Source organism: Triturus cristatus, chromosome 4_1 (genome assembly GCF_964204655.1).
Source record: "Triturus cristatus chromosome 4_1, aTriCri1.1, whole genome shotgun sequence".
Taxonomy (NCBI): domain Eukaryota; kingdom Metazoa; phylum Chordata; class Amphibia; order Caudata; family Salamandridae; genus Triturus; species Triturus cristatus.
Genome location: NC_140585.1, coordinates 796802596 through 796827590, shown reverse-complemented (window position 1 = coordinate 796827590; position 24995 = coordinate 796802596). Strand labels below are relative to the sequence as shown.

Sequence of the window (24995 nt, the reverse complement as noted above, 5' to 3'; positions counted from 1 at the left end):
ACTGCACTGACAACCATTTATATTCTCAGCTTTTTCAGTGGAGAACCAAGCCACCAACTGCAATAGACTTCACTAGAATGTACTTTCTGCCATTTGGGTTTTCCTGCCAATACTGACCTTATGCCAAAATAATTAAACCGATGAACTTGGTCAAGCAGGCATCTATTAATCTTACAAAGTCTTTGAGGTTTATGCCTGTCTCCCAGGATCCTCGTTTGAGTTTGTTTAATTTATTACTAGACCCTTTTGGGAGCAGTAGTTGGTAAAACTATTGAGCAGTTTGCATGACTAGCTCAGTGAATGAATGCTAGAGAAAACATAATGTGAGAAAAAAATCTAAATCAGTGCCAGGAGTGTACTCCGTATAGGGTAGTACAGCCTTCAATCCATTTACAAGCTACAATATATTTCAAGAAGTGACTAAAGAGGGTGGACATAACATGCATCTTAACCCCCATCGTGAAAGGTACTAACTGTAATATGACCTTTCTTATCATATCGAACATGTGCAATGTTATTTTCATGCATCGCTTTCAAAAGGTAGAAAACACTGGGTGGCATAACTACTTTTAGCAACGCTATCCAAAGTTTTTGGTGGTGTAATGAATTGATTTTTACTTTACATGAATGTTAGGAACAGTGGAGATTTTTGTCTGTTGACCTATTTTGCACAGAGTGTAAATTATCTAGTCTATGTTTTCCAAACTGTGGGGCTCGACCCACTGGTAAGTCGAGAAATGATTTTTGGTGGGTAGGACAAGTCCAACCAATAAATTAAGATCCCTTTAAATTCTGTCACATTTGATGCGCTTCAAAGACTGAGGTCATATGTAAGGATATGTCTTCTCACAAATTGCTGATTATTGTGTTAACAGAGGAATTGGTGTTTACAAACTCCTCCCACCTTGCAGTCAGAGAAAGAAAAGTAAAGTTAATTAAGTGGCAATCTTGCTGGGGTATAGCGAGAAAAGGCTGAAGGATGTCATTTATTGTCACAAAAAACGAAATGTAAATACCTGTAAATAAACCCTTCCAGCAGTTAGGAAAGCAAAAATTAAGCACATTCTGTATTTCTGAAGAGTGATGGAAACAAGGATTTAAATGGGATCAGGACAATTTACTAGGTGATGCGCAAATTATATGTATTCACTGAAATGCGATTTCCACAGGTTTTCATTGGTGTGCAATGTCATTTTATCAGTAAAACTGTATGTAAGTGCAAATTTAGAGGGCTGTTCAATGGAAAATATGCTGTCTGTAAATGACAGTGCGCTACTACACGATGCTTTAGCTAAAAAAAAAAAAAATTTCAAAATCGCCAGTCTCATGCCCATTAAAGCTAGGTGGGCCACGAAAGATTGTTGTTCAAAAATGTGGGTCATGGTTATAAATCGTTTATGAAGCACTGATCCAGAGGACTCCTGGAAAACAATCACTCCTGATTCGGTTCAGCCCATGCCTGCCAAATGTGTTACCTGTAGATTCCAGCAGAGATATAGGTTGATAATAGACGGGCACACGCCTGTCACTTTTCTCAAAAACTGGGAGGATTACAGTGCTATGCCATGATGCCAGAATGTAGCATTCCTTCAAAATGCATTCCTCATATTCTATAATACCGTGGTCCATACCGTTGATTTAAAAAAAAAACATCAAGCAGTATAAAATGAGGTCCAAGTGCCTCCATGTGTTTCTGCGCCCTTAGGGTATTACTACTTTCCACAAAGATCAACGTACTCGTCTGTGGGACTGCCTCTTCAATTGTCACATTCAGGAGTGCCCAGTCAAGCTAAAATTTCTATTAAATGAAGTTGTGAGATAAACAACTTACCCACCTAACACTAGATATGCACATAATTATTTACATTGCTGTGTCTTTTCCCTGCTACTATTTCCCTTTGGTGGATTTTCCTTTTGCTGCCTCTAATAACTCCCCCCAATTTTACACCTTATATAACTTCTTCTTTTCTTGTAATCTAGCCTTGGTATTCTTTTTCACGAACAGCAATAATTTGTTATTATCTAAACAGTCTGTGCCAAACCAGGGTTTCCATACTCTCTCTCTTTTTGGTCCATTGATGTATTTAGCTATGGTTAACAAATCTTGCATTTTAGGAATTAGTTATACATTGAGTCTACATATTTTCTACATCATCTGCCGGGCTATCACTTACTAGAGTTTTGAACTCATTTGGCAGGAGCTGCTTTGCATTTGGGATGTGTCCCCTTTTTGCATTGCAACCACTTAAACCCCCATCTATTATTAGTGATCTGGAACTAGCCCTTAGTCGCACTCTCATTTCATATATGCACCCCCAAAAATCTCTCAAGTTTAGTTACATTTGATGGTTTTTGACTGCTCTCTGGCCTCTTTTCTATTAGTAATCATTACTTAGATGCCGGACCTCAATATTCACAATGCAATAATCAAGAAGCACCTTATTGCAAGTTTGGTGTTCCCGTGGACCGCCATATTGGCGGTGGAGGTTCAAGCGCGGTGAGCTCAGCAGTCCAACTGCCGTATTAAGAGTTGGGCGGATTGGCTTTGCGAAGACCACTGTTGGAATGCCAAAACTGCCAGCAGACCGTCGGGTTCGCAGTTGGGGAAAGGCAGCCACTTTAGGGCGGTAGAGGGGATCGACACTGCCGTCCGTATTAAGAGTTGCCTGTTTCACGAGTGGACCGCGGTGGTCCAACCGATTGCTTCAAGGTGGCGGTGACGAAGGATTTGGGGAGTGTACTCGCCCCATTCTTCTTCCTCCAGGCAGATTGCGACGTGGATTCCTTTCTCCAGGTCACCCCTTCACAGCAGGATCTTCACCTCAAAGATCAGGACCCTGTTTGCGATGATCTTCAGATTAGTCCTCTTCGACCCATATACCCACTGCCAGGACTGCCCACATATGGGCTGAACCCCAGTAATGGGTATATGGTATTTTTACACATATATCATGCATATGTGTGCATCCAACAAATGTGCAGTCGAAATGCACACACAGGCATCGATATATTTGTTAAAAATACTCACCACCGCTGCAAGATCCCCGCCTCCACATCGCCGGCCCTGAGGTCAACTCGTAATATGTAAGTCATTGGAGCGCCGGCGCCGTGGGCGGACGTGGTCCAACAGCAGTCGGATTGCAAATTTCATAATAAGGCCCCAAGACTATAAGGAACACTACTGTGATATGTTATTTGTGTCGGAGCACTCTTTCATAGCAACAGAGAATAACATGTGATACTTGAGGAAAAAATTGTTTATTGATCAACATCAAAGAGTACGCTCATATACAATAATGGCTGATATGAACGTAATAGAAGCAAGGGGAACAGGAATAACTAGGACCTAAGGATGATGTTAGCGGTGATTTTGCGGCCCGTGTACGTTTGGCGAAATTAGTCATTAAAGTCCAGTCCAACAAGGGGACTGTTAAGAGACTGTTTTAGAAGCATATAAAATGTCATTACACTGACTATATACCTTCACTACATGTAACGGATGAGGGGTGTGTACAAGATGGCAGACGGATGAGACGTGATTCTTGGTATCTCCGGCCCGCCACCACCTTAGCATCGCGTAGCTGCCCTACAACCCTTCATTGAGGGTTACCTTCGGGCTCCATGCCTGGCAGAACGATGGGGGCATACGCTGTGACTGAAGCGGAGGCCTGTCGCCCCTGAGATCACCGAAGGTGCTGCGAGAGGTGTGAGAGCTAACAGCTATCAGCCTGTGTGGTGGTCGGCGGCAAAGACACGGGCTGGCACCAATGCCTTGGCCGGCCTATGACTGCTTTCTGAGGCGGTGGCATAGGGCGTGTGTGGAGCCCATGCCGGAGGCCATTGCCTCCTGAATCCCTGAGAGTGCAGCGGAGCAAGATAAGAGCCTGTGGCCGCCGACCTGTGTAGCAGCCAGCAGCGAAGGCCTCGCCCTACCTGTGGTGGCTCCTGGAGGACAGCAGAACAGAGCCGAGCAATCGCGGCCCACGAGACACAGGGGCCCGTGCGATAAGCCAGCGCATAGCAGGAGGCCCCTATAGAGCATTCCGGCCGCTGGGCCTGGCGAGGAGCGTGGGCACTGGGTGGGGGGGGGAGGGTGGACAGGCGGCTGGGTGTCCCCCACCCCTACAACAGACCTGACACGGAGTGCAGCTTGGGGAAGGGGAAGAGGCCCCTTTGAGGTGCCTGAGTGCCCTATGATTGTCCAGGAGAGGCAGTGTAGCAGTGACTAGGACACAGAGGCCTGCGACAAGCTTCCCTGGCCTATACACATGGCCGGCCCTTGGAAGTCTGGAGACGCGGATAGGGCAAGATTGAGTGCTGCTCCTCTGAGACCAGCCCCGAAGCGGCCTCCTGCAGGCTGCGAGACGAGGAGCCCAGATGCCTGAAGGGAGGAGGGGGCGGCCTGGGGCCCCCCTTCCCCAACATCAACACTACTGCCATACCTGAGAGGAGACGCCCAAGGTGCTGCATGGGCCTTGCGACAGCAGTGGGAATCATACCTACCCTGAAGATGAGTTAGCAGGTCTGCCATTCCTTGGCCAAAGGACCTGGTAGGCCCTGAGCTCTAGAGAAGACTCTAGAGAAGACTCGGCTCTCTTCTACTGCACCGTGCAGAGAACTGGAGGGTAGGATCACTGACGGACAGACAGTGACCCTCACAGTGGCCACCGGACCGCGCCTGGTGCACCGACTCCCAGGGCAGTTGCCTGTATTCCTGTGGCACTGAGGCCTCCTTTGCAGGCCTGGAAAGAAGAGTCCTATGCTCTGGTGCCTTGCTTTGGACCGCGCTTAAGCTGCTGCTTTAAGGGAAACTCACACTGTCTCATCAGGGCAGCTTCTCTTGAATCTTCTGCTAAATTAGCCCTCTTGACCGGCCACTCCTGCAGCCCTGCACCATGTCTGTGAACAGGGCTAAAAATGACAGTTCCCTTAAGGACATGTTAGTGAATCAAGGGGAGCAGCCCCGGGACGATAAGCCAGCTGGGAACGCTGGAGAGCACATGGCATACCCTGACGATGGAGAGGAGTCCTGTCACCAAGTCCTTCCTGGAATCTCTCTTTGCATTTCTCAGAGGATACTTCCAACCATAAGGGCAGAGCTTGCTGCGGAACTTCAGGAAGTTCATCAAGACATAGAAGAGGTGGAAGATAGAGTGGCTGCTATAGAGGATCAAGAAACCGGCTGAGAGGATGAAATAGAGTGGCAAGAGGTCCTGCATCTCACAATGAAGATTTGGAAAATTGCTCCCACAAAAACAACGTACGCATCTGAGAAGTGCTGACACAAGCTGGGGGAACAAACCTCCGGCGATACGTAAGGGTCCTCTTTCAGCACATCCTGGGAAGCTCAGAGGAGATGAAACTGCAGCTCGAACACATACACAGGGTGGGGCCCCCCAGACCCCAAAAGAACCTGCCTGCCTGTCATTGATCATCTGCGGAAAGCAGTCAAAGTATTCTTGGGGACATCCCTTCAGGATCATCTTATGTCACGATGGAACGCTACACCAATGAGATCCATCAGAGAAGCCTGCTCCATGCTTAATATTGATGAACCCATGGAGACACAGCGTCAGGCCCTTTCCCCTGACCACAGAAGGCAGAAGAGGTCGGGTTGGCGACGTGTCAAGGGAGCCCCCGTTAGAGCAAAGCCGGACCAAGACACCATGCGGAAAGAGCGACAATCAGTACTCCAGGCTCTTTCAGGGGAATCCACCCTCTCGGAGGCGAACTGAAGCAGAAGGGGACCACTTGGAACTGCTCACTGTCGCCGAGTTGAAGGAGGATAATGCGGCGGATTTGGGGAGACCGAGGCACCGCAGGACAGCCTCACCTGAAGCCCAACTTCACCCAGAACTGTACATCCTCGAAGGAGCTGCCCTGGCGTCTAAGGGGACCGCGTCTAGAAGATGCTCCACAACAGTTATACCACATTAATGAACTTTTGTTATCACATGTTCTTCCCGAAGTTATTAATTTGCATTTCTCTGGGGTCTTTCCTATATTCTTTCCTTTTCACTCCACACCGAAAACATTGCTTTGGCTCCTGCAGCTGTGTCCTAAAATGCTCCGCACCTTTTGCCCGTTGCCCTGCCTAGAGCGGTGCTGTACCTCCTGGAGAAGTCGGCAGAGAGATATGCCTTCTACAGGAGACCCACCACCTTACCAAGGATACCGGCCGTATGCAATCACGATGGTTCCCCCGGCAGTAGTGGTCCTCCAGCCCTGAGAAAATGAATGGGATAGATATTCTTCTTGCCCAGAAGTTAAATAGTAAGCTAATATCCATGATAATGGAGGGAAAAGGAAGGGTGCTTGTGGTCAGATTGCAGGGGGCGTCTTCACTTTCACCTGGCTAACATATACTCAAGGAACCCTTTAGCCTCAATGCGGGCGACTACCCTCACATCCCCTGACACAGCCATTTTTATTGGGGGGAGACCTTAACCTGGTGATGGACCCAGACCTGGATCGCTCTAGCCAAAGCTCCTCTCAAACAGGAGTTTTTCCAGATGTCGGCCTTAGGTTTTGGGACCAGGTCTTAAATGACATTGATCAAGATTTTGACACGACTATACCCCGCTTCACTGCATAAATGATCTTAGGGCTACCCAAACCCCTGACCTTTCCCCGGCGGTCGAATCGGAGCAGGCAAATGGCATAACATTTAATGCTGCGTGGTAGGGGACAGAGGAGGTCCCAGACCACGTAACATGGCTGCACAGATTATGGGTTACCCTGGCGATGGCGGAAAGCAGAGCGGCTGTGTATCCAGAGCTATGGGCCCCTTTTATTAAGATCCTATCGGTAGAGTTCCGGGAAGTGACCTGCCTGAAATACCTGCAGATATTGCGATTGCTCCCCCGATATGACAATGAGGGCACCTAGACCCTTGCATGAGACGGGGTCCCGATCCTGACCCTGAAGTATATTTCTGCTGGATGTGTGGCGCTTGGTGTAATGGTGCGGAGGAGATGGGTTCTTTTATTTTGCTGGACTCTTTTGCTCTTTCTCTTTTCCTTGGCTCTCCTCTTTAAAAAAAACTGAGTAAGTAGAGCGCTGCCTGCCTCCGGGTTGTTGGCTCAGAGATGTGCATCATTCTCCACAACTTGCTATCGCTGTCACCCGCTGGTTGTAGGCAGAAAGCTGTGTTATTGACATGCAGGCCTTAATAGAAAGAATTGTTCCATAAAATGTAACCGAGTACACCAGAACAGAGGTTGATGAACTGCTGGTCAGAGTGCCAAACATAAATATATTTGTATTAAAAAGGACTCCAAAAGTTGTCCACAAACTCCCTTTGTCCCACCAGCGCAATAGCACCAGTGACTTCAAACAATAAATGGAAGTGCAAGGACAGATGTTGGCAAGGGTACAGCCATGGCCGGCCTTTAGCATGGGTGGGCTAGGCCCGGGCCCAGGACGCCAATTTCCTGAGGAGCGAATGGAGGCAGCTAACCTATCGGTGATTTAGGTGAGATGGGGGTGGTTCGGGAATGCTTGTGTTCAGGAGCCAGTCCCTGCTCATCCAGGTACTGACCAGTAAACACAAAAGGGAGCCCCTGACGCCTCATTTAATTTACTACCATCAGCAAGGGCGCCAAATTTCACTCTGCCCGCAACCCAGGGCTCTATCTTATCAAAGGCTAGCTCTGGGTACAGTATGCTACCACAGTGAAGTTGAAGAACTCAAAAATCAACTCTCCATTTGCCGCTTACAGTCTTTATAGAACTGTAGCAATTTGTGCTGAACTTTAGATAATGCACAAAGACCCTACTATATGCTATGGAGGGTATTGCACAGAACTGAAAACTTTGCGCTTCCTGCCAACAGTCATTCAGGTGCCACTGAAAATGATAGGACGCTTACCAAAAAAATATCTCTTGTCTTCAAAGTATTTGTTTCCGTACTTGTCAACTCCGACCAGTGCCCCAGTCTTCAGATCGTTGACCCTGCAAGAAAATGCATCACATTAGAGATTTCATCTGGCACACGCCTGGCCAAGTTTTTTCCTGCATTCTCTATAACTGTAGTTCTTACACTTTTGAGTGCTGTGGGACTCCGGGTTCCCCCACTGAGTTATTATTGAAAGCTGGACACCCCCTGCCTGGGCAATTTCTATTATTTAAACTTCCAAACAAGACATATAATTACAAAAACAATAAACACCAAACAATCGTCCAAATATTGGAATATTTAGTTGAATTCACAATGAAATTTGGAAATATTTTCAATTTTGCTACTATATTTAAAACAGTCGTGGACCCCATGAAAAGGTCTCGCGGGCCCCCAGGGGTCCCGGGACCACAGTTTAACACCCACTGCTCTAAAGAATTCAATCCAATAGTAACCGTTTTCAAACAGGCATTTAGGCACAAAAGAGGCTTTGTAAAGTTTATAATGCTAATTTTTACATGACAAAGGTGGAAGATTTCTAAAAGGAGTATTCTAAAAACATCTCCCTGTCCACCAGCCAAATATCTTTGTTGACCCAAACAGAAGTGCCTTGCAGGTGTAACAAACGCCGCATGGTTGTTACTAGGATTATGCTCATCCCTTCAATTCCTCATACTCTCCAAATGGCTGTTTCGAAAGAGGCCGTCCAATCAGATTAGGTCACTGTAGTGAACAAACTGAATAACAATTATACTTACTAGGCCCAGTTGCTGAGCATTTGTTTTGGACAGTGGACTAAACTTGTTGCAGACAACCAAGGGAAATTCTACTGGCTTAATAAAAATAACTAGTGTCAAGATGTAACTGTCAGAATTATCTAATCAAAATAACTAAGAGTAGCTGGGTCCCAGCTCCCACTGGACCCAAGTGCATGCCTTGCATTGTGCTTTCCTCGTTCCTTAATTCAGATTCCTTCCTGCAAAGGTGAAATTCATGTAGAGGCCTCCATAAATTTTCTCTCAGCTTCCGGAGTTTTATAGTGTACTTTCCAGGACCTTAGTGCAGCCCCTGGCAACTGAGGACTAGGCCCAGGTACCGGTCCATGTGCCCCAATCTCAGATAGGATCCTCGAAGGGACGTCTAGAAGAGTCATCCGAAAAGGTATGGCTTCGTTGCAAATAGTTTGGAACACTTCAAGCTAGTTATCTCAACTTCCTAGGGCAATAAGTTTCAGTCTCATAGGGCTATCAAAAAAGTACAGTATTTGTCTCCAGAAACCTCTAGCTGACCGGTGTCAGGATATTGCCTCAGAGGAAACTGTCTGCACTACATACCAAGGTTATAATGCTCTGGAGAGTGTCATACTGCCAAGAACTGGAACTGTAAAACGTATTAACTACATAAATGAAGACTAAAATAATGAAATGAAAAATTTAAGGACTACTTCAAGCCTATGCCGTCCCGCATAGGCAAGGATGGAAAACATCTTTAAAAACGTATTAAAGCTGGGGCGTGGCTTGCCAGCTGAAGATGGCGGACACGTGAGTGAAGGGCTCCGCACCGGCCTGCCATTTATCCGCTCAATACCAGCGTAATCTCTAGCCTGCATGGCCTGGGATGGTTTTGCCGACCCCAGAGGGACACCACTGAGGTGCTTTCTGCGGCTCGGGGAGCTGTACCAGCAGCGGTGCTGCGTGTGTGAGCGGGGGAGCCTATCGGCTCGAGGACTGCCTTCCGAGGGCCAGGCTGAGGGTCCACCTTGGAGAGGAGTCCCGGGGCGTCACCCTACATCATGATGCCTGGAGGCGAGACGGCTGGCATGGGCTGTCCGCCCGGTGCCACTGCTGTTGAGAACTGAACACTGCCTGAAGGACCGTCGGTAGTGGTCGTGCACGGACAAGTTCCAGCATAGTCACCACGGGGCCTGGGAGAGGCCTGCGGTGTGGCGGAGCCTGGGGCATGGTGACCTGGTCGACCCAGCTGGAGGAGGAGCCTGAGGTGGAAAGAGCTGGTGAGTGTAGGCAGCACGCTCTCAGGGCCTAGATCGGGGTCTGGCGGACCTCCAGCAGGGGGACACGACCTGATCCTGGTGGATACTGCAGCCTAGGGACTAGAATGGGCAAACATAGAAAACGATCCAAACACAGATCGGTGCGCACCCTCTCAAAGAAACAGAGTCCCTCACAGACTGAGCGTGAGAGAGCAGCGGCACTGCAGGCAGTTGCCGAGATTGTTCATGTGGGTGGTTCCCCATCGGAGGCAGGATCGCGATGTATCTAAGGGACCGGAGGTTCGGACTCGATCTGCCAACGGTGACCCCAAAAACTGCAGATGAGATAATATAGCTGGGCCCTTTACCAAGAGCAGCTGTAGTTCTGGACACCCCGGAGGGGCCAATACTGCCTTGAATCATGGAGACACTAACTGGGCTGGAAGAATACTAGGGCCGGTGCACGAGGTACCACACCGCAACATGGCACACCACGTAACATTGCTTTGCACACCCCAGTGCATTCATTTGTGCGGACATGATCCCCCAAAGGTTCTTGCTGTGGCTGGCTTGGGCCTTTATTGAACTCGAAAAATGCATTTACGGTCTGGGCAGATGGCCGTTGCCAGTATGCTCTGGGACTGAGGAGTTGTTGACTGTTGTTAGGTCTCGCCTGACCCAGCGCATGCGCTGGTCTGGCGAGACTTATTGAGAGGGCTCCAAAAAGTGCTACCAGGCCAGCCTAGAGCTACAGTGCATGTGCGCGGGCCACGATTTACCGTGATTACTTTCACTTTCGCAGCCGCTTTGATGTTTGATCGTGATCACGATCGCGATTACTTTCACTTTCGCGGCCGCACGGCCGCTTTGCATAGCCAATAGGTCTCGCTTTTGGGACCTTTATAAGTATTTATTTTTTTGTGTGTTTGATTTGCTCTTTCATAAAGCAGGTGGGGGCATGCTCTTTTTCTCTGAGGTGGGGTAGGAGTCACGGGAGGGGGAACGGGAATTATTTAGAATGCCAATGTATCACCAGGAATTGAAATTCCTTACCTGGAACATTATGCGGATGGGGTCGATGTCTAAGAGACATAACATTCACAATTATCTGAAAAGACGGGGTGTACAGATAGCCCTCTTATAAGAGACACCTCATTCAGGGGGAGTGGAAAAACTGCATAGGCGATGGAGAGGGCATATATTTGCCACTACATTCTCTATGTACGCCCGAGGGCCGCTGCTATGGGTTAGACCAGGGGTCCCTTCCGAAGCAACATGTACCATAATAGATAAAGAAGGCAGGTATGTCCTACTTGCGGGAAGACCTCTGGGCCGGGAGATCATGCTGGGCTGCCTTTATGCGCCTATTCACGATCAACTGGCCAGTCTCTCCGCCCATTTGGCTGACATAAAGGTGGGGCATGTGATTTTGGTTGGGGATTTGAATTGTGTGGCTGACGTGGTACTTGACCGCAATCCCCCACCCACCGTCAGGGGCACAGGCTCATCAAACAGCAGCAAGATTGCAGGAGGATGGCTCACTGGGAAGTGCCCCAGCAAAAAGCGCACAGGGAATACTCCTTTTAATCCCTCATACACCAACTTCACACGAGGCTGGATGCCTTTTGGTGCTCCCCGGGCGTTAGCGGCTCCATCAAGCACACAGAATACCTAGGTTGGATATTCGCAGACCATAGCCCCTTACTGCTGTCGTACCAACCCCATGGGCGTAGACCCCCCGATTCCCACGTGGAGACTTAATCCCCTGTCATTGAAAGATGTACCGTTTGGTGAATCCCTACAAACCCTAGTGGGCACAATCTTTGAGGATAATGCACACACTGCATCCTCAGCACTAGTGGAATTGAAGGTATTCAAGGTGGTGGTGAGGGGGTACTGTATGAGACAAACAGCTGGTATCCAGAGGGAACTACACCGAGAGCTCCTGGCCACTGAGGGAGAGCTGCACATGCTGGACAATATGCAGGGAATAGGGGTACAAACACATTCACGCCTACTTGCCACATACAAACAGTACGATGAGGCCCTAGAGAGACTTCGATCCCATGACTACAGGGCATATATGGTAACAGTGCAGGGAGAAGAAGGGGAAGCTGGTCGCCTACTGGCATGGTTAATCAAGCCAGAGATACAGGGTGCCCCAATTACCCACATTCAGACAGACGCAGGCACAACCAAATTTGACCTGGGTTAGATCAATGAATTATTCCAGAGCTTTTACGAAATGCTGTATAACGCCCCCAAAAGGCCAGACCTTAGCGCTTTCCTGACCCCGCTGCACCTCCACACTGTGGATGAACATACTGCGGATGTGCTGGGCGGCCCGGTAACTAAACAAGAGGTCCGATGGCTAGTGGTAAAACAATAGGCCCTGATGGCCTCCCGGTGGAGTTTTACACAAAATACGTAGCCGAGCTACCCCCCCCACACCATTTGGTGTCTCTGTATGCTGAGGTTCTGAGGTTGGGGCACCTGCCGGATTCCACACAAATTGCAATTGTCAGTGCGCTCCCCAAGACGGCTGGCCCAGACGCTGGAGGGAAAGACTTCAGACACCTGTCTATGCTCAATACGGACTTTAAGATGCTGAGTAAAATTCTAGCGACTCGACTGCTCCCGCATATGAAACATTTAATCCACCCTGATCAAAGCGGGTTCATCCCCTCCCGTAATACCTCGTATTCCATCCTATATCACTCAGAGTCGAGGTCTCTCCTACAGGCTGCATTTTTTATCAGTTGATCTGGAAAAGGCATTTGATATGGTGAGCTGGGCCTACCTACTTGAGGTGATGAAGAGACTGGGGTTGGGAGTGGGATGGGTGAAGTGGGTGAGACCGTTATAAACTCGTCCCACAGCACGGGTTAAGACGAGCAAGAATATCTCCACGAAGTACGTGATAACACGCGACACCCACCAAGGATGCCCCCTATTCCAGCTTCTATTCGTGCTGGTGATAGAGCCCTTAGCTGCACTCTTCCACCAGGGTGGGGACGGAATGGGACTGACAATATGCAGCAGAACTCATATTACGTCGTTATATGCAGACAACCTATTGATTTACTTGGGTAATGCTGAGAGAGGAGCGGAGACAGCTTTCAGACTCCTCAACGCTTTCGAGATTCTGTCAGGATTGTGGGTCAACAGGCGTTAAAAAGTACCTGTTTCCCGTGGCCGGACCCTTGCCTAGACCTCACAAGCTCTCTGGCGACCTCAACTGGGCTTCCGACACATTTATATACTTGGGTATTAGAGTCTTCCACTTACTGGATGATTTGAAGGAGGGTAACCTGGATAGAGCAATCCGATCTCTCCGGTCCAGCAAAGCCTTTTGGGACTCCCTATAATGTCCAGAGTCTCTCTTGACTAAGATGGTTATGCTACCAGCCTCCTATATTGCTTTGCTAACTTACCAGTGCCAATGCGCGCAGCTTGGTTTCGCCCATTAGATGCTTTGGTGTGTGACCTTATCTGGGGAGATAGGAGACGGAGAGTGTCACTACGAATCCTACAGCGCCCCATGAGGGAGGGGGGGCTGAGGGTACCAGACTGAGTTTTACCAGATGGCAGCACAGCTGCAGTGGGTGGCTCAATGGTTGGAGGGAGCAAACCAGGAGGGGACCTTCCTCATGGATCCAAACCAGTGCCCATGCCTCCTGCTGGCAAAGCTCCTCAATCAGGCAACTAGGGTCTCCTACAACACAAAGCTGCAGACCACAGCTTTGCAGTACTGGAAACGTTGTATGACTAACCTACCGGATGCCCCGAGATATTCCCCGGAACTACCACTGGTGGGGATGCCATATGGGGAGCCGCAATCGATGCTTGCGGCCGAGCAGTTGACTGCCTGGACGGAGGCTGGGATTGAAATGGTAGGGGACTGTTATCAGGATAAGACCTTACTCCCTTTTGCAAAGCTGGTTGACGGGTCCGGACTTCCACCGGGGCAGTTCCTCACCTATGAGGTGCTGGTGCGGACGTTTGGGCGGTTGTGGGGTACGACCAGGGAAGAACCAGAAACTCATGCAGTGCTGCACTCTCTAGTCCCACTGGTAACAGCGGGCCACCAAATCAAATGGTTTTATGCATCGCTACTTGAGGCTTCTTTGACCCTACTGTTGCATGAGGGGCAAATGGGAGAGGCTCCTAGATAGAGAATTCACTGATGCGGAGTGGAGTGTTGGAATCTCCCAAGAAAATCTCTTGTAATACTCAGTTCAGTTCATAAACTTTATTCGACAGTTTAAAAAACGTCATAAAAGTACACAGATAAAATCATACATGTGACATTACACAGGGAAAGTACATATCATCATGGGTTGTTTTCAGGGCATACAGAAGTCAGCAGTACAAAAAAAAAAAAAAAAAAAAAAAAAAAAAAATAGCTAAAAAACCATACTTTTTCTTGCAGCAACAGATTTCAGGATAAAAGTTGCTATAAAAAAACACAAATCCGGGCTAGCAAGTGAAAATAACAATTTCATGGCATTTGAAGTAGAAGACACGGAATATTTTTTAAATAACGGTTTCAAGTAAACAATACGTAGGGCTTTATAAAGGGGGCAGATTAACATAAAATGAAGGGTACTTTGCTTGGTTAGTTCATCACATGGACAGGCAGATGTTGTATAATATTTCATTTTTGGAAAGGCCACAAGGTTGTGGACAATACCAAGTCTAAGTCTGGATAGGACGAATTGGTGAGATTGCCTGTAGATTATTTTGAGATAGATAGGCAAACCAGGACCCTCGTTTGCATTGGAGGAATAGAAAGCATGGGTTAAGTAGTTACTTGTGTCTGCTTTCCGTTTAACGAATTTTACCCTCATAAATTCCTCTTTCACCTCCTTTTTGGATAAAGTGGTTACAATATCCGGATCTTTGCGTACATCCAAATCAAAGAGATCTCTAAAAGTAGTGGTCACATACTTTATCCATGGTATATTCTTGAAATTATCCAAAGACAGACAATCTTTGATAATGCTCTTTGTGAAACTTGTTTCGTCCTTCAGCCAAATAGACCTCCATACCAGGAGGGGTCTCAATTCGGTTAAATCGGCTATATGGTCCAACCTTAGTTCCTCGTGGGCCAGGTAGTTAGATGCCGATGAGGGTAAACAAAGTAGCCGTTTCAAAAACAAATTTTCCAGTATTTGTAAGTCTTTGTTACACCCGTACCCCCATACCCCTGAACCATAAAGTGCTATTGATGAACATCTGTGTCTATAAATATTTAGCATTGCTGGAATCCGTCGGCTGCCCAATTTGTTGGCAAATCGGAAGACACCTAGTGTAGCCTTCCCCAACCTGGCTTTTATGTTAATGTGTTCAGGTGTCCATGAGCCCCGACTGTTAAAAGTAATGCCCAGATAACAGAAGTTATCTACAACCTCAATTCTGTTATCTTTAAAATAGAAAGACTTGGGGTGATTCACCTTTTTACCACAGACCTTAATGAATGTTTTAGAATTGTTAATTTTGAGTTTCTTGCCCTGGATAAAATCATAAAAACAGTTCATTAGCCGCTGTAGGCCGATTGGGGTTCTAGATAATAAAACGGTGTCGTCCGCATATAACAACACTGGAATTGGTAGGCCACCTGCTTGTGGTGCATCTGCTTGGACCTGTTTTAATTCTTGTTCCATAGAATTAATAAAAAGGGAGAAAAGCAAGGGAGCCAATACGCACCCCTGCCTAATGCCTGACTTTACCATAATCTTTCTCGTACACTCTCCTGCTGGTCCATATCGTATCTGAGTGGTAAGGTTGGAATATAACCTAGCTAGGAAATGGATAATAGCTGGGGGAGGTCCCATATCGAGAAGGGTTGTCCACAACAGGGAATGGTTCACCAGGTCGAAGGCACTAGAGAGGTCCGCAAAGCAAAGAAATAAGGAGCCCGATTTGACCTTGGTATATTTACCTATTAAAAGGTTGAGGTTAATGCACTGGTCAATGGTCCCCAAACCCTTTCTAAAGCCATATTGGGATTGTGCCAGGATATTGTTATTGGTCGCCCACTCCTCCAGGCGTAATAGTAGTACCCGGCTCATGATTTTAAGGGAGGAGTCTAAAAGGGAGATGGGACGGTAGTTTTTGGCCTCCCCTCTATCTCCCTTCTTATAAATCGGGATAATAACGGATTCACTCCAGGTTGCCGGGGTGGAGAGATCAGTGGCGGCATTAAAGACCTGGGTCAATAGGGGGCTCCAAAGGGCCAGATCATGTTTATAAAGATCTATCGGGACCCCGTCAGGTCCCGGGGCTTTACCTCCTTTACTAGAATTAATTGCCGTGACTACTTCTCGGATGGTGATTCCCAAAGTCTGTGGGGTCAGCTGGGGATTCATACAGATTTTATCATAAGACTCCTCAGGGGGGTCAAATATTCCTGAAAAAAATCGGACCCAGCTATCTTCGCTTACTAATGCGGTAAGTACTGGGAAATCTTCTTTCTGGAGGAATGGGGCATTAATCGTACTCCAAAACAATTTACAATCCCGGAGAGCTGCGGCACAATCCAGATTGTCGCAGGCTTGTTCCCGGAGTTCGTTTTTCCTGCGTTTAAGTTCAATGTTATAATTGGACCGCAAGGTTTTAATCACTTCCCTGTCTCTTGGAAGATTGGATAGTGCTTGCTTAAGGGTTTTTAGCGCTGTTGTACAGGCTTGGTCGAACCAGCCAACCTTATCCCGTCTAGAATTCATCTTATTGTTAGTAAAAATTCTATTAATAATAATGCCTAGATCCTCAAAATCCGCTATAATACCCTTAGGAAGGGCATTGACTTCCAGACAGCGAAATATCTGCCTGGAACCACCTACCACAACTGCACTATGTAGTTTTTCTGATTTTTCTGTGCACCACTTTATCCGGGTTCCATTAGGCCTACTTGGGACAATATTGTCAACAACCCTACCTGTAGGCGTAATTCTGGGGCCCCAGATAAGAATAGACATAGTTAGGGCATTATGATCGCTCAGACAATAGTCCTTAATTATTGGCACTGTGCAGAATGGCATCAAAAGGGTTGAAATCAACAAATGGTCAATAACCGACTCAGTATCCCTCCCTTTGAACGTTGGAACAATGTTGCCCTTTTTATCAAGAGCTGGAAGGTGAATAACTAAATCAAATTTTAACAGAAGACCATTAAGGGAAGTCCCATATGGGGTGTGTTGAAAATGTGCTAAATACTCCCCCGAATCCCCATCAAACCCACAAACTGGGGTTTGAGAGTGCGGGCACGTTCTAATATTGAAATCCCCTCCCCATATGATGTCATAAGATGTGTGGGATTTATTACAGATTTTATTTAGGAAGGCTTCCAGTTCGTCCACAACCAGGGTGCTGGTCGGATCAAATGTGTTATTGTAATGATTGATCAGTAAAGTGTTCCTACCCTTTTTGGATTGTAATTCCAGGATTTGTGAATGTGTGCCAACAGTAGAATACGAACCTACAGTTATCGGGAGATCAACTGATATAAAAACAAGCAGACCCCCTTTAGCCCTCCCCATAGCAGATTCCTGGGCAACACAGTTATAAGAAACAAAACCATCAAAATGAATGTCTAGAGTGGACCATGTTTCCTGTAAACATAGAATATCAAACCCAAGGATAAGTTCCCTCCACCCTAGAGCCGAAGCTCTCTGACGCCAGCCAGCTATATTCCAGCTCACCATGGAATACCCTTGGTCCCTTGGGGTAGATATCTCTTCCAAGGGAGAAATCATTGTACATCCCCTATCAGCAATAGCCTCATCAAGTGGTGAAAGGTGGACTTCAGTTGGTTTATCGAGAGTTAAGGGGGTCAGATCGAGTAGATCAGAAGTTATTTTGCCAACCGTTACTGGTAAGGAATAATACTCCACAGTAGCCCCGCTATCGACAGGATTAGTCTCGATGGGTAGAGGGGGAACAGTGGTAGAAGCACTGGGTAGTCAGTCGACTCCCTCTAGCCCATCGAGACAACTATATCGATTATAATCCCAGAAGATGTTCTGCGGGGGCTGAAAAGGGGGCAATCTGGGGTATCTTGGGTGAAAAGGCCTTCCCCTACGTTCAACCCTAGTCCATTCATTGCTTTCATCATAGTACATGGGGTTAATGGGTGGGGGGAAGAAAAAAGAGACAGGGAGAGTCTGGATAGTGGAATCTAATGACCTATTAACACCCGCACATATGTAAGACACAGTACGTGGGTCTCTAAAACTGACAGTGATACAGTCTCCCTTAATGGATTTAGGGGTTTTACCAATCCATGGTACCCTCCTCACCATGATGACCTCATTGTGCAGGTGTGCCGGTAAGGGTCGGTTCCAATTAAGCCATTTTATGACTTGGTTTTTAAGGGAGTTAAAGGTTTCGGTTTCACCCCTATCTAGTGGAGGTGCTCCTGCCAGAATTACCATGAACCGGTTGGCCTCCGGTGGTAGGTCAGGCCGTCTAATTCTTGGAGTTTTGAGGTCTTCAGGTGGGGGCCCTTGGATATCGATAGACAAAAGTGCGGGTGGAATATGCGAACCTGGGGGGGGGGGGCTTGGATAATCTGAGAGGCAACTAGGCTAACAGAGCTAGGAACTTGGGGATCATGTTGGATGCTTGTGGACGTTGAAACAGGAATTTGGGGCACAGTAGTAGGAGGGATAATTTGGGGGGCAGACATGCTAGGAGGGAGACCAGAACTATTAGGCTTGGAGGAGTTAGCTAAAAGTATAGCGGTTGATTTCTCTATATTAGACATTCTAAAATCAAGCCTATCTAGTTTGGCCTCTAAAGGAAAAATAATCGATTTTAGTAGGGTTGCAATTTTATCCATGGAGATATCGTTACTAGGTAAACTCCCTCCACTTTCGGAATTCAACAATGCAGATACTCCATCTATTCTAGCTGTTTTAGATGCCCTTCCGTTATTTTTACCTTTATTGTAATACTGTCTCTTCCGTTTCTTGATAGCCCCTTCTTTTCCCCCCTGAGTTGTAAGAAGGGTAGAATTTCCATCATTTACATAGGTAAGGGAAACATTTGCACAATCGGAGACATGGCTAGAATCAGCAATGACGATGGAGGGATTAGATATAACAACAGAGTCTACACTTAGCTGGGGGGCAGAATCGGGAAGTAAAAGATGGGCATCCACCACAGGCAAGCAGTCAGTAGGTCTTTCAGGAGTTTTGGCATTAGCAAAAGGGCCCATACTGGAACGTTTAAGAACCATTAGTTCCTTGGACAATCGTTTCTCCAGTGTGACAATTTCTTTGTCAATAATATTGTTAGCCCTAGTAAGAAACTTCTCCATACCTCCTGCGGCAGATTGTGATCCTCCAGCCAACAGGGATTTGCTCCTGGTTTCGCGTGATCCACAGGAAATCAGGCAGCAGGAGGATTAAGGGGGGTAGCCCGGTCCGGTCACTACCGGGCACAAACGGGCACAAACGGGCCCGCTCTTGGCCCGGTCTTCGCCCGCTTCTTCGTCCGCGCGCGTCCCGCGTACGCGTTCCAGGCGTGGTTGAGATAGAGGAGGAGAGAAGGGGGCGGGAAGAGGAACCAGGTGCGCGCGGTGGACGGCGCTAGCACTTCTGGACCTCGCAGTCCCGCTCCCACGGCAGATTGTAGTCCAGGCTCTCCCCCTGCCGAGGTGACCGAGCCGATGTGCTCCCAGGTCTCAGGATATGCTAATGAAGATGCTCCGCAGCAGTACTAGCCCCCAATGCGTCCACGAGTGAGCAGAGCAGCAATTCACACACAGCGCGAGCGGCACCCGCGCCAGCGGGTGCCGCGAGGAGTTATGAAGGTTGTCAAGCAGGTCGGAGGGAGAAGGGGGCGGGAAGAGGAACCAGGTGCGCGCGGTGGACGGCGCTAGCACTTCTGGACCTCGCAGTCCCGCTCCCACGGCAGATTGTAGTCCAGGCTCTCCCCCTGCCGAGGTGACCGAGCCGATGTGCTCCCAGGTCTCAGGATATGCTAATGAAGATGCTCCGCAGCAGTACTAGCCCCCAATGCGTCCACGAGTGAGCAGAGCAGCAATTCACACACAGCGCGAGCGGCACCCGCGCCAGCGGGTGCCGCGAGGAGTTATGAAGGTTGTCAAGCAGGTCGGAGGGAGAAGGGGGCGGGAAGAGGAACCAGGTGCGCGCGGTGGACGGCGCTAGCACTTCTGGACCTCGCAGTCCCGCTCCCACGGCAGATTGTAGTCCAGGCTCTCCCCCTGCCGAGGTGACCGAGCCGATGTGCTCCCAGGTCTCAGGATATGCTAATGAAGATGCTCCGCAGCAGTACTAGCCCCCAATGCGTCCACGAGTGAGCAGAGCAGCAATTCACACACAGCGCGAGCGGCACCCGCGCCAGCGGGTGCCGCGAGGAGTTATGAAGGTTGTCAAGCAGGTCGGAGGGAGAAGGGGGCGGGAAGAGGAACCAGGTGCGCGCGGTGGACGGCGCTAGCACTTCTGGACCTCGCAGTCCCGCTCCCACGGCAGATTGTAGTCCAGGCTCTCCCCCTGCCGAGGTGACCGAGCCGATGTGCTCCCAGGTCTCAGGATATGCTAATGAAGATGCTCCGCAGCAGTACTAGCCCCCAATGCGTCCACGAGTGAGCAGAGCAGCAATTCACACACAGCGCGAGCGGCACCCGCGCCAGCGGGTGCCGCGAGGAGTTATGAAGGTTGTCAAGCAGGTCGGAGGGAGAAGGGGGCGGGAAGAGGAACCAGGTGCGCGCGGTGGACGGCGCTAGCACTTCTGGACCTCGCAGTCCCGCTCCCACGGCAGATTGTAGTCCAGGCTCTCCCCCTGCCGAGGTGACCGAGCCGATGTGCTCCCAGGTCTCAGGATATGCTAATGAAGATGCTCCGCAGCAGTACTAGCCCCCAATGCGTCCACGAGTGAGCAGAGCAGCAATTCACACACAGCTTCATATTCACAGATTTAACTTCATACATATGTCATACATGACTCCTCATCGTCTTTTAGCTGCCTTTGGGGGGAGCCAAGAGGCTGCCCGAGATGTGGCCAGTTAAATTCAGACTTCCTGCATTGACCTGGAGCTGTGAAAAACTACACGTCTTTTGGCAGGCAGAGCTGTCCAAGATTAATGCTGTATTGGGGCGCGCTCTCTACTTAATAGCAGAGGTTTGCCTGCTGGATTATGTCCTCGCCCACCCAAACGTAAGGTGCGAAATAGGTTCATGGACATGGCTCTGGCGTTGGCCAGGCGATAAATAGCAGTGACGTGGAAGCTGACCTTAGGGCCGCAGATTGATACCTGGACTCAAGAAGTGACGGGGTGGATCCAAGGGTAGAGCACTACATAGAGAAGAACTAAAGGGCTTGTGCTTGGGCAAAGAGGTAGCTGATTAGAAACTAGTGATGTCAGGGACAGAGCCACTATGACCAGGAACTAGAGGTCTTGCTCAAGTCTTCGCATTTCAAGCCATACACTAAAGTATCAGTCATAGACTTCATGTATGATTAATTGCTTCTCTAATGAGGTCCTTCTGCAGTACAAAATGGGAAGAATCACCAAAAACTGACCGCTATCCAACCAGCATAATTCTCGGACCAGGCAGCAAAAAGGTAACCTTTTGTTACAAGTATCTGGTGAACATCACTTTGGCTACACTCAGCAGTTCAAGAGGTAAGCTTTTGATGGAAGGACATGACTCTAACCTCTGGCCTTGAAAGAAGCCAAGACATACCCATGACTTTTCCAGGGTTTCTTAAACATCCTCAGCAGAAGGGCTACTCTTCCAGAGGGAAGGCTTTCTCTCCAGCCCCATCAGTGGACCCAGACTACCACTACAATGTGGGATTTCTCAGTGTTCAGAATTCCTGTACAGTTTAGGTTTCTCAGCCACCCCCATCTAGCCTGGGTTTGCCGTAGTCTGGATTTTAAAAACCTATCCACAAGGTCATGGGGCTCCTTGTTTCAGAAGTGACAGAGCCAGCAGCTATTTTCTTGTGAGGAACAGCAGCTAACTAAGACCAATTCATGATCTGTAAATTCTTAATCAGTGCACCCCTCTGCTGGAGCTAAAGGTACTTTCATTGGTCCGGGTCCTGGTGGCCATCCATAACAATGACTAATGTGCTTTGGGGACCTGCAAGAAACTTTCATTCATGTACCAGTCGTACAGAACCCAGTAAGTACATTACATTCACAGTGGGAAACCAACACTACCAAAACAGGACGTTGAGGACTGGTCTCAATGTAACCTCCAGATTCTTGACAAGATCCTGACTCAAGTAGCCGTCGCTCTAAGGCTTCCTATGGTCCACCTGGAAAACTGCCTCATCGAAGCAGTGTCAGGTAAGGCAGGAAAGTCCAGTCTGACTATGACCATTGGGACCTATTTTATCTTGGGATTGTTGTGAACTTCCCAAAATTCTTGGTGAATCTTGCTATTACTGTTCATTTAGTATACACAGACAGACCACATGTTGGTGTGGACACAGTGCAGACAGAGGCTACAGTGCTCTAAACTTGGTGGCCGAGGTTGATGCCAATGGTGTCCATCCTACTATGGCTTTGTAAACTTGGCCAAGTACAATTCTTTCTACAGTGGACTCTAACAGTAATGAGGAAGAGCAGTCACATGCTTCTCAGTGTGGGGCACAAGCTCAGAACTCAACAATCAACCAACCAACTGACACATTAACTTAAGATCCAGCCCAGTGCTCGTCTTTTTGTAAAAGAAAATACTTTTAATCATTCAACAACACTAAATTATACACAATTCACTTGAGACAACATTGTGACACCCCGGATCATGATTGCCCAATTGGCGCTATATACCTCCTCCTATCTATGCTCACTCCCACCCGGGTGACCATATTAAGGATAGTCCCGGGGTAAGCTGTGGAAGGAACATGAACAGACTCAGATTAAGTTCCTCATATGTTCAATTGAACAACCAGTTTGATTTTGGTCCTCCTTCCCCATTGTTCTAGTGGGCAGAAAACAGTCTTAAGTCCATGTGCTCAGTGTATTGTGTTGCAACAGCATGATCTGACAAGTGAAGGCCCATACTAGTGTTCATGTGCTGTCCATGTGATGGTCAAAGTGAGATGATGAGAGCAGCCCCCGTCTCCGGCATACGCAGCCTCCCATGACAGATGGATGCCACTCAGAGGGCTCTTGCGCTGTACACTTGCATCTATGTCAGTCCCAGCCCACTTATGAGCGGGTGCAGAATCATATTGCCCTTCTCCAGTAGACGCACCTGGCAGAGTCCAAAGTAAAGAATTTACAGAGGAGATGGAGGGGGCAACTGCAAGCCACGAGCTACTCGGCGTACGCCAGGGGCGCATTGATTTGGGTCCAACAAGGCACCCCATTTCGCATAGAGGAATCACTAACTGACACGGAGGGTAGATATGTTATCGTGCGGGGCAGATTAGATGGCCAACCCATCATTATTGTATCGATATACGCACCCAACACTGAACAGGCCTTATTTCTAGACACCCTGCCAAACACGTTAGCTACCTGGCACGGTGATCAACCCTTACTTCGCGGGTGCTAGTGCGCATACCATTACTTCGCAAGCGTTACTACGCTTGCGATGTTACAACGCATGCCATTAGTATGCAAGTTCTTACATCGCAAGCGTTGCTACAACGCATGCGTTGTAACGATATGCGCTATCCACACCAATGTTTGGAAAGAAACGTTATATATTAGGTCCTTCTGCCTTCATACTCCTGAAAAGCATTGTGGGAAGGATTTCACCTGCTTCCACCCTCCTACATGTGTGTTGATGTCTTCTGAGAAAGGTAGATTGCATTCTTAAATAGCTAGAGTCCACATCCTGATCAAAGTCCAAGAGCTTTTTGGTGCCAGAGGAAAGCGTCATGAGACGTATACTGCTTCTGTCCTCCTCCTAGCATGGTGAAGACGTGCAGATCTGACGTCGCTGAAGAACAGAGGAACCACGGAGGAGAGAGAGGTAAGTGTAGTTTTTTGGGTCGTGCAGGGGGTAGTCTTTTAGGTTGTAGGGTTGTGTTTGAGCAGTGTAGAGTAGTGTATTTGAGTTTGGGGTAGTGTTGGGGGTAGTGTTGGGGAGTAGGACAGGACATGGGGTCGGGGGAGGGATGTGCAGGGGGTAGTGTTTTAGGGTAGTGTTGTAGTGTTTGTGTAGTGTAGGGTAGTGTTTTAGGGTTAAGGGTAGTGTAGGGGGGCTTGTAGGGTAGTGTTTGAGTGTAGGGAGCGGACTGGGTGAAGGGGGACAGACATGCAGGGGGTAGCGATTTAGGGTTTAGGGTAGTGCTGTGGTGTTTGTGTAGTGTAGGGTAGCGTTTAAGGGATTAGGTTAGTGTCGGGGGGTCGTGCAGGGTAGTGTTTGAGTTTAGGAACAGGAGTGGGGGAAGGTGAAAGGTCGTGCACGGGGTAGTCATTTAGGGTAGTGGTGTGGTGTTTGTGTAGTGTAGGGTAGTGGTTTAGGGTAGCTGTTTTAGATGCCCTTCCGTTATTTTTACCTTTATTGTAATACTGTCTCTTCCGTTTCTTGATAGCCCCTTCTTTTCCCCCCTGAGTTGTAAGAAGGGTAGAATTTCCATCATTTACATAGGTAAGGGAAACATTTGCACAATCGGAGACATGGCTAGAATCAGCAATGACGATGGAGGGATTAGATATAACAACAGAGTCTACACTTAGCTGGGGGGCAGAATCGGGAAGTAAAAGATGGGCATCCACCACAGGCAAGCAGTCAGTAGGTCTTTCAGGAGTTTTGGCATTAGCAAAAGGGCCCATACTGGAACGTTTAAGAACCATTAGTTCCTTGGACAATCGTTTCTCCAGTGTGACAATTTCTTTGTCAATAATATTGTTAGCCCTAGTAAGAAACTTCTCCATACCTCCTGCGGCAGATTGTGATCCTCCAGCCAACAGGGATTTGCTCCTGGTTTCGCGTGATCCACAGGAAATCAGGCAGCAGGAGGATTAAGGGGGGTAGCCCGGTCCGGTCACTACCGGGCACAAACGGGCACAAACGGGCCCGCTCTTGGCCCGGTCTTCGCCCGCTTCTTCGTCCGCGCGCGTCCCGCGTACGCGTTCCAGGCGTGGTTGAGATAGAGGAGGAGAGAAGGGGG

The 24995-nt window shown here is 48.4% G+C and overlaps 1 protein-coding gene across 1 annotated transcript in view; it reads right to left on the bottom strand.

Moving 5' to 3' along the window:
- NDUFA12 (NADH:ubiquinone oxidoreductase subunit A12) overlaps window positions 1-24995 on the bottom strand; it is a 278754-nt gene that overhangs the window by 168606 nt on the left and 85153 nt on the right. The window contains exon 2 of the mRNA XM_085650626.1: window positions 7871-7953. Coding sequence (XP_085506752.1) covers window positions 7871-7953 — 83 coding nt within the window. The remainder of the gene's footprint in view (window positions 1-7870; window positions 7954-24995) is intronic.